This window comes from Antedon bifida, chromosome 5, assembly GCF_963402885.1.
Source record: "Antedon bifida chromosome 5, ecAntBifi1.1, whole genome shotgun sequence".
Lineage (NCBI taxonomy): Eukaryota > Metazoa > Echinodermata > Crinoidea > Comatulida > Antedonidae > Antedon > Antedon bifida.
In genome coordinates, this window is record NC_136230.1 from 6,440,549 (window position 1) to 6,451,536 (window position 10,988).

Here is a 10,988-nt window from a genome sequence, read left to right on the forward strand (position 1 = left end):
AACAAGGAATGAGATTGCAACTTTTCAAAACATACCTGATGATCCAAATTGCCAACATAAACAAAGACTACAAAGCTGAAAACATGTAGAGAAAAACATCTCTACTCCTGCCCTACTAACCACTATATCTGGGTGGTTCTCAGTTGTAATGCAACGTTCGTCAGTAAAAACAATATCGTTTCCTCGTATGCTCGTTGTATGTTTAAACAAGTTTCCTGTTTCTTCAATTCCTGAAACTCGATGATTGTTTTAATAGCTTAAAATAACTCTTTAGTTTTCATCGAGGGTTAATGCACTGTACGCAGTTTGATTTTGAATAGTTCTTGTTAATATAATATCATTTCCTTCTTGTGATGTATGTTCGTCAACGTTTTATGTTTAAACAAGTTTCCTGTTCTTCCAATTCCAGACACCGGACACAAATGATTATTATAATAATATTTAAATTGTTTCCTTTTACGTTACTTGAACATTTACTTCCTCCATTTCAACTTACAATGTTGTATTTGAATGTTATTTACAGTGATTGCTTAATTATCTGAGGGGCTGATAGGTGATGAGGAAAGATGACGAGGTCACAGGATGATCGAAGATGTGAACTGATGTTAAAAGGAAGAATGTAGATGAGATAGGTAACTCAGACTTTCTCGACCAGTATGATTGGTTCCACATTTTATGTGGTTTTCACAACTTGGGATCAATCGTAACATAGGGGTCAGCAGGAAAACAATAAACAAAACATGATAACTACTTATGCACACAAATAACATAATACAGTTTTGTCTTTCGCACATGTTTATACTGTACATTGTTTTTGATCTCCTTGGTTTTAGGATCAAAGGTCAGGAATGAGGTATTTTTTTGCTGTAGTAGCCTAATTGGCGTTATACTAAAACGACGGTACTGACATTTTAGCTATATACAGCTTGGAAGCTGTATATTAAAGCTAAAACTAATTAATAATTGGTAGAGTATTTTTAAATACTCTACATTTATTATTTTCAAAACAATTTTTCATGTGTGGGCCAATCGAGATTAAAACAAATGTTAGTGTAAGGGATAACATCAAAAAAGTATATTAATAGTTATATTATCATCATAACAATACCACATTGTTTTTTACTAATTCCAGTTATGATTCGAAATGGCCGACTAGGTTAATGCTCTATTGAACACGATATCTCTACTTTAAATTTTAGTGTTTGTTATAATCATTACGTTATTTCCAATGCATAATTACCTCTGATTAAATAGTACAAATCATGTACCAACAACTTATTTTCTATATATTCGATTCATTTGCTTTGTATTGTTTGTATCCTGAATTAAATGCTATTTAATTACATAAGGAATAAGCATACCATTATTCTAAGCACTACTCAGGCTCTGAAGTTGACAATTAAGGAAACGATTGGAATAGACAACAAAGCCGATAATAACGAGGAAACAATAATAACAGATCAAATATTTCTGGCATGAAGGTCAAATAAGGTAACAATGTTTTTAAACAATTCGGAATATTAATTGAAAAATGTATCAATGTCGCAACATTTTGAAATTAGTTCGCTAACAACGTGAGACAGAAGATACTTTAGTTCAATCTATTTTTCTATTCATTAACAATGTAATTATGATACCATATTACATTATCTGATATTGAGGGAGGTGTTCATTTGAATAAATACGGTATATAAAATAATAACGTAATAACTATGATGAATGAAAACATACAACTTACATAAACAAACGTACACAAACTACTGAAATTACCGGACACGCATTCAGTGTACACGTCCAATTCGTTATGAATACGTCATGTACATGTAAGAAATGGAAAAGCCCAGAGTATGCTAGCGTTTTAAAGAAACTTTGAAACGTTGAGGACTCGCTGCCTATATCGTCAAGGTGTGACGGGGCCTTTAGGGTTTCGAAATAAATTGTTCACAAATTTTTTTTTTTGTAATGCATATATATATATAATTAGCTCTCAATTTTCCTGGCTGATTTAGTTTTTTGATTACTTAATCTTGTATCTCCATTGAGATCCAGAAACTGATACCCACAGCATTTTCATTTTTTTCAGTATTTTGATTTTGATTTATAATTATTCATAAATATTACTTTCCTGCATAGTGTTTTATATAATAATAATATTATTATTTTATATTATTATATTTTAACTTTTCGTGTAAACTATTATATGTACCGTTGTTTTGTGAACTGTTGAGGGCGTCATGTATGTCAGCCTATGCCGTTTTGAGTTACACTCGTTAAACAATAATTTATACAATAATAATTATGTAAAACTAATCTTAACAGCGCATGAGTAGAAATATTCAATCAAGTGTTGTCGGTATTATATTTGGTATATTTCACAGTTTATTATCGTATCACATGATATTTATACTCCTTCAAACGTTATTTATTCTATACAGAATAGTATACCTAGACCTATGCAAGTGCACATATGCCTAGACGAACATCAGTATAGCACTATACTCGATACTCAACAATAGGGGCTACTATCTATATAGTCACATTCCAACAGGCAGCGTCTGTTAGCTTAGGCTCTAGAAAACGTATAGGTTAACAAATGGCATGATACTTACTTAAATCAAGTGAAAATTGTTCTGCAATGGACCAGCATTAGGAAAATGTAGACACACTTTGATAGATAATGTTTTAAACTTCGCGCTAACTTGCTATTACGACACGTCATTTCAACTCAGGGCCTGCGGGCCGGCTGCAATATAATTGCATTAGCATCATGACTGTACTGTAGATTCAGCGTAAATAATCATTAATCCACAGTATACCAGTCCGTTGTAAACCGATATTATCCTTGTTGACGGAAACAATCAGTCTTTAAATTCATGCTATTCTCCAAATTCAACTCATAACATGCATTATTTAGTTAACGTAACGTTCTTGTTTTGGTTGCTTTACGTTGTTTTTGTCTTCGGTAAAAATTTGAAAAGCCCGGCTCTTTATCCAGTCGTTATCATAAAGTCAAACAACAATAAAGGAGACCACCAGTTGTCGGAAAAAACAAAAATTACTTATAAGCAGCGCACTTATTATTTATTTATTTATTTTATATTACTATTCTTCTTTCTTAATTTATCGTATTTCATCATTATAGTAGTATTATACTGACGACGGAATAGTTTCTGACAACCGCTGATAGGAAGTGAATTTAAATAAAATACTTCTTACAGAATATAATGAATGTATAAGCTTTTATTACCGAAAGAAGTAGTAAGTATAATATTATTAAGCAAAATCTTAATTAAAATATGATTTCAGAAATAATAATAACCAGTTCAAAACGTAACATGACACACTCGCCTGCGCCTAGTTAATTAGAATTGTTAGTGTAATGTACAGAGCAATTGGATAATGATTTACATAAAGCTATTTAGGATATAAAAAGATTTTTTATTTAACATCTTATTTTTATCATTTTTTAGAAGTAAAAACAATAAATGTTGTCGGTAAAGAAAGCACAGGACAGATCGGTGTTGGATGGAGGCGGAATTATTTTTTCCATTATTTCGCTTATTTTCAACGGATAATTAACGCCTACAGTTCGTTTTCTTACTCCACAAAAAACTCGGACATTCACTGTTATAATACAAAAAGCTTTGATTATTTACATCTTCTAAGACTCTAAAACATATACTCGCTTGAAAACACAAGTTTTCTTTTTGAACAATTGTTCATACTCCCTTTTATGTTTATATTATGTTATGTTCGCATTTAAAGTTTAGGTTGAATAAGAAAGTTTCTTTTCTTAGATACATTGTCCCCCAAAAACAAAATAATCAGTTAAATTCAACTAAAATCACACTAGTAGGCAGCCGATTTTGGTAAATATATATTTTTGTCGATCCAATTTTTGATAGAAGTTAATAATTTTTATGTGACATTAAATTGGCATATTTTAAAAATGATTTTTTTTTCAGAGGGACAATATAACTTAACACAAAACAGTTAATTCAAACAAACTGAATTAAACAGGGCTGTCCATCTGAAGATTAGTACAACATTATTACACGTTGAAATCTTTTCCATGAGTATAGCAATGTTAACAGTGTAAAAGCAACGGAGAGTAACTAAACTACCTCCAGAATTAAAAGACCTTAGCTATGATACAAGAAGTAATGCAATGCATCTTTCGACACATGACTATAGAACGTTCTTGTCAACTATTCAAAATGGTCCATGGTTACAACAATTTAAATTCAAATGACTACTTTACATTGAATAACGAAAATAGAACACAAGGCCATAACTCAAAAATCCTTAAGCAACATACTAGGACAATGCACAGAAAAAACGTTTTTCTCGTATTTCATTGTTGAAAAATGGAACAATTTACTGCCCGTCACAGTAAATTCGAAGTCAATTAATGAGCTAAAAACACAAATAGAAAGATACTATAACCAGAGAGAGCCCAATTAACAAATGAACACATGAATTAAATCCATTTAACAGTTGTATTTAGTGGTATTTTACTTTATGTTAGCATATTCCTCGTACATTTTCAGATAACACAGGGCAGCATCGTAGCAAAAGCTGTACTGAACCTAGAAATACAATATTAAACACTATTACTATTATTAAATAAAGCTCTGTGAACACTGTCAAACTAGTTTGACAATAAAGTGTGATGTACCAAAATATGTTAGTGATATGACATCCCCATTTCCATATATGGGCACATCGCATTTTTTTGTCACATAAAGTTTGATATTGTAGACGATTACTTCGAAAAGCTTCTGATTCTGAAGTAGTTTTAAATAAGATGTAGATTTTTTTGGTTTATTTTATTTACGACATAAAAGAATTTGTTTTGTTTTGCAATGAATGTCTTTTTGGCGATTCAGATTCAAAGCACCCTTTGGGTTAATTGAGTTTGAGCACACATTCAACGAATTTTAAGCATAAGTAATTATTAAAATGTATAAGAAATTAAACGAAAAAAAAATCATTGGTATGATAGAAATTCAAGAAAGATAAGAGAGACAATAAGACGCAATAAAAAGAAACTACCTCAGAGTCCACCGCAGTAGGGCATGCTGACCTCAGTGCTTTAAGTGTTTGGAATACATCCACCATCTTGTCTTCTTGCATTTTCTGGATCACTGAATAAACTAGGCAGAATAATCCAGATCTACCAAAATCATCCCTATTGCATAAATACATTGTATAAATAAACCAATACAGCCGTATTAGAATAGAAATACTAGAGAAGAGTGAAATTAACTTGACACAAGTTGTTACTGTAACAATTTTTTTTTTGTGAAAAAAAGAAATACATGTTTATCAGTGGAAAAGCATTTATCACATACAATCATTATTTAAGTTTACTTTTAATTGTTGTTGTTACTCACATGCAATGAACAGTGATTGGTGAAGTATCATCTCGTTCCATTTTCATAATGATTTTAACAAATGCATCAACTTCTGGAACAGTTTCGTGTTTTGGCCATTGGTTAACCTCATACTGAACAATGTGTCGTTTTCCATCATCCTTAACGAAAAAAAAATCGATTAATCGATTCCGTATCTACAGCAGAATACTGGAAATGATGGTTGATAAGCAGACGATGATTTAAATCACCATCTCATTTAATTAAAATACACAGAAAAGTTACTACGGTTACTTATAATATTTTCGTTTCAATTATTTCATTGATAAGTAGTGTACAATTCATGTCATCATCTATGCATAGGCCTATTCACTGAATTTACGAAAAATTTAATATTAACCTTTTCTAAGACAAGTCGTCTCTCATTCATAAATTCATTCTGATAATTTGATTTGACAGTGACTGTATATTCACCAAATGTTTGTTTGTGATTGATCTTTTTTGGGAGGTACACTGCAATCGTTATATCTTCCATCTCATTTAGTTGTACAATGACGTCAGATTTATAGTCAAACACCAAACGCCAGAAATCCATAGTATTGTTAGTATGCAATGGTGTCCGAGTAACGATAAAAGCACGATGATCACTGTAACGCTTCGGAATAAAACAAACTAAACTTTAATTGAAAAAAACACGATTATAGAGAAAGAGAGAATGTGGGGGTAAATAGCATATGATGATGATGTCTTTTTATATCGTTGTATAGTACTGTAAGTTATTCGAAATAAATCGCTCTTTCTATCTTACTACGAGTAAACCTATAATGCCTACTGTACGTCATTTTTGTGTTTCTTAAATGTATCAATATTATTTGAAATGTTAAAATAACAAAGTATTATTAGTATTCTGCCATTTTCTAATATCAAACTGGCTCGATTTAATTGTTAATAGATGTAAACGAGTTTTCACATTTTAATATTAGAACTTAATATTACATAATTATGAGACTGGTTGTAACGACATCCTCTCCTCAAAACATGCCTACCTCAGCATGTGAAGCGTTAATGTATTCTTCACCAGCGTCAACATTTATTTGGAAACACCGTTTATTTACTGTATTAAATTAAATAAAAACAAATCATTATAGAGTAATTATTATTTTATTGTCATTATATTTGATTCTGGTCATCAACTCAGCTAACGTCAAGTCAAGTCTTCTTTTAATTAACAAGAATGGTGTAGGCCTAATTTTACGGCATTTCACATTAATGCTTAAAAAAGTTCCTCTTTAAAAAAAAAAGTTTTTATATTTGTATAGACAAAGAAAATGAAAGAATTTTTTAACGTCAATTGTTATCGTTTAACATAATCAAGTCGTAACATACTAATCCTATAGGTATAGAACTTACAGATCAAAACATCTGGTCGTCTGGCACGTGACGTGTCACCATCCAAATGACGTAGATGCAAACTGTTTACAGTCTAAAAAGAAAAAAATAAGAGGCTATTATCTTACGAATTGATTATTTGTTTTATTTTACCGTTTTATAATAATTGAAAATCGTGGTTGGAGAAATGGAAACCATAATAATACACGTATTTAAGACGTGTAATTTACAAGACAAAAAATTTAAAAAACGTATTACTTATTATTATTAGTGTTGGTATTTATAAATATTTTTATTTCCATAATATTATTCTCTACCAAGCCTCTTCCTAAAATGCTACGTTTTCCTAAAACAGGTGGAGGAGGAAGGAAGGTTGATCTATTGTATGTATATGATTATTATTAATCTACTACATCTATATTTTTCTATAATATTTTATAATTACAGTTTTGTTTGTTTTTACCACTTTTAAACTATCTTGTTATTTTGAAAGATTTAAAATAAATTTTAATTTAATAAATAAATCAGTAGTAAATATAGCATACCTCAAATTCTTTCTTGAAACCGTTCCTGACGCTTGATTGGCGTTTCCTCACATAGTCAAGAAGTTGGGACAACTCAATAGGTTTGTATTCTTCGTTATCTAGTTCTGTGACATCAACAGCATGATTTGGTACAAGCTCTGGTTCCGGAATTGGTTCCGGAATTGGTTCTATGTATACGGGCTCAGCAGAAGAAATGACAAGAGCAGACATAGGCATTTCATATGCACCTTGATCTTGTTTATGTTCGGGTTCTATGTATACTGGTTCAGCAGCAGAAGACGTGGAAACATTAGACTTAATGTTTTTATATTCACTTTGCTCTTCCAGATTGGCAACATCATTAACAGGATCCTGTTCAGGGTCAGCGTATATGGGTTCAAAAGAAGATGTGGCACCACTAGCTTGAACACTTTCATATTCATTCGGTTCATATTTTTTGTACAAACTTTGGTAATTTGTATCTATTGTGTTTAAATCTTGTTGACTAGTAGAATCTTTACTAACCTCTGTTTTCGCACTTGATTGTTTTAAACTAAAATAAAACAAAGAAATGAATACGATTGTTATAAGTCGATGGTTATTTTGAGTTTCTTCTTCTCCTTTTTCCTTGCAACGCCACTCCGAGTAAATTGTTATTTCAAAATTGACAAAAAACTATATGACTGATACTTTACCGTTTAAATATTATCAGAGTGATAGTAACTACGAAAACTGCCACAACTACCGAACCAATTACAACACCTATTACGTAACCTAGAAAGTAAAATATTACTGTACTTGAATATGAATACTTTTTTTAAGGCATTCAATGTGAACTGGTCGGGTTTTCTTTCAATTAAGTTTAACCCAATGCACAATTTAAAAAAAAAACCACAACAATTCCAGTGGGAACGGTCAGATATTTCGATAAAATTGTCTAATTCTTATGATTTTGGCTTATTCATACTGAATGCAAATAAGAAAATTCAAAAAAGTAAAGTGTGTTGATGATTTCACTAACCTTCTAGTTTCTTTTCGTCTGAAAAATTATTGTTAGTTGACGGATTACAATCAATCCCAAACATAATTGTCTTTGTGTCAGACGTCGTATTAACGTTTAGATACGACGCAAAAACTGTGAATGTATATTCAAAACAGGGCTCAATTCCGTCACTAAATATAACTTCAGTTTCCGTTGTAATTCCTTGACGATATATACCACCTGATAGTTCATAATGGTAGGTCACCTGACAGTCTGGTGCGTCACATGAAGCGTTCCATTTCACCAGTAAATGTGTTCCATTTACAAAATAATTACTTTCTATCGATGGCTCTATATACGAATAGAAATAGAATGTGTAGAGCAGGTGTTGATTTTACTTACACTATCAATATAAAAATATTTAGAAATTATTCAACACAAAATATTTGTTTAATTGTCAATCCTCTTTTAATCCCTGTTAAATTTATGTTTTAAAAAGATATCAAGCAGAAAGTAGAAGTTTTCTTTTGTTTTTTACTCACCCTCATTAAAAAAAGTTTTTTTTAATGAAATAAATAAATAGGTCTAAAAGAAATTAATATTATTAATAATAATTATATCATGTTTGCATAGTATTCAACAAACTAAGTCTATTTTTGCATACAAAGTCTAACTCACCTGAGGGTGCTGATTGTATTCTCTTTGTGTCGGATGTCGTAATAACGTTTAAATACGACGCTAATACTGTGAATGTATATTCTATACCGGGCTCAATTCCGTCACTAAATATAACTTCAGTTTCTGTTGTACTTCCTTGACGAAATATACCACCTGACAGTTCATAATGGTAGGTCACCTGACTGTCTGGTGTGTCGCATGAAGGGTTCCATTTCACCAGTAAATGTGTTCCATTTGCAAATTGACTTTCTATCGATGGCTCTATAAACGAATAGAAATATAATTTGTAGAGCAGGTGTTGATTTTACTTACACTATCAATACCAAAAATATTTAGAAATTATTCAACACAAAATAATTGTTTAATTGTCAATGCTCTTTTAATCCCTGTTAAATTTATGTTTTTAAAAGATAACAAGAAGAAAGTAGTTTTCTTTTGTGTTTGATTCACCCTCATTAAACAAAAAAAAGGTTTTTTTAGGTCTAAAAGAAATTAATATTATTAATATTAATTATATCATGTTTTCATAGTATTCAACAAACTAAGTGTATTTTTGCATACAAAGTCTAACTCACCTGATGGTGCTGTTTGTACTGTTATCTCCGGTCCCCAATTACCAGCAATCCCCACATTATTAACAACTCGAGCGTTTATGATATAACGAGTACAACGTGATAATCCTGATAGTTCAACCTGTTTAGAACTGTTTGTTGTGTTGACTACTAGTATATTTCTGTCTATGTCTGAATACTGCACTTGATATCCAAGGATATAGTTACACTGGATTCGATCATAATCACTAGGTACAGGCTGAAAATAAAGTATAACCTTAAATTACACTGTATTTGTAATTGTATAATAACGTTGAATTAAAATAAACAAGAAATAAAAACGGTTTATAAAAGATATAAAACTCTGAGAATAATATAACATTTATAAAAAAATATATATTTATTTTATTAAACTGTTTCTTTGAATGATTGAATCCAATTATTTGGAGGTCTGGCAAAACTTAATCCATAAATGAACAATGCTGATTACCTTTAAATTCAAGATTACTTTTCTATCTTTCCTTGTTTGTAATGTTGTTACTGGTTCTATTAACGGTTCTAGAGTAAGTATAACAAATATTGCAATACATTAGGAAGAAATTAAAAATATAATGAAGTAATTGGCCTATAAAAACAGCCAGAATAAAGTATAAACATATATGTAATAGAAAAATATTTAAAGGCACATTATTATTAATGATAAAGATAGGTATAGTATATATTTCTGATCGAATACGATTGCTTTTTGTTCTTTAATTGACTGAAATGTTTGTTATGTTTAAAGTATACAAATTTATTTTTTTTCCTAAAAAATATAAAACAAAAAGTTTGTTAATCCAGGTAAAAGTGAATTATAACTTTTCCCTTGTTAATTGTTCTGAAACATTTTTTGTGAAATTAACGTACATGGTATCGAGAAAAAATACATATTAATTACATTCGGTTATAGTAGGCGTTATTCCATTTTCAAATAAAAAAATAAATAAAATGACATATGGGTGAATATGATCTGCGCGTGCGTATAGAGATCTCAGGTTAACAAATGATGCTGAAAAATAGTGCTTACTTGAACAATTCAATTTCGTCAATCCAACGTTACTTGTTGGTCCACCTTTCTGACTATCGTAAACCATTCTAAAAAATTGTGATCTAAACTCTATTTTCGCATTTGGAATTAGGTTATCAATTTTCAATAAATTATTCTTAACAGGAAGAGGAGTCCATGTATTATTATACTCTGGCAATTTATACAAAAGCTTCCACTTTGTAATTGTTCCTGTTCCATAGTCTACACCTGGAATCCAGGTGACGTCAAAAGTCAACGTAGTTGCTGTCTGGTTTACAATAGTTGGCGGCTCAGAACGATATGGTAATGCTAAGACAAAATAAAATACAGAATAATTTTAATGTATGTGTAAATTGTTTAGCCTACTATATAATGACAAATATTTGTTCTATAAGAAATTAGAATGTGAATTTCAGAATAGAA

General features: G+C 30.5%; 1 protein-coding gene across 2 annotated transcripts; it reads right to left on the minus strand.

The window, feature by feature from the left end:
* Positions 1-4,483: 4,483 nt before the first annotated feature.
* On the minus strand, positions 4,484-10,638 carry LOC144843102 (uncharacterized). 2 transcript variants are annotated; one of them, XM_078699809.1, is made up of 13 exons: positions 10,566-10,638; positions 9,990-10,057; positions 9,524-9,758; positions 8,949-9,209; positions 8,310-8,621; positions 7,984-8,062; positions 7,310-7,841; positions 6,786-6,858; positions 6,422-6,489; positions 5,776-6,030; positions 5,397-5,536; positions 5,056-5,191; positions 4,484-4,589 (listed from the first exon to the last, which is right to left on the minus strand). In XM_078699809.1, the coding sequence occupies exons 1-13, from the start codon at positions 10,630-10,632 to the stop codon at positions 4,515-4,517; spliced, it is 2,301 nt and encodes a 766-aa protein (XP_078555935.1). In that variant the 5' UTR covers positions 10,633-10,638; the 3' UTR covers positions 4,484-4,514. The 2 variants fall into 2 exon arrangements, with proteins under 2 accessions (XP_078555935.1, XP_078555934.1); XM_078699808.1 differs by lacking the exon at positions 4,484-4,589 and having other exon boundaries at positions 4,928-5,191.
* Positions 10,639-10,988: the final 350 nt, after the last annotated feature.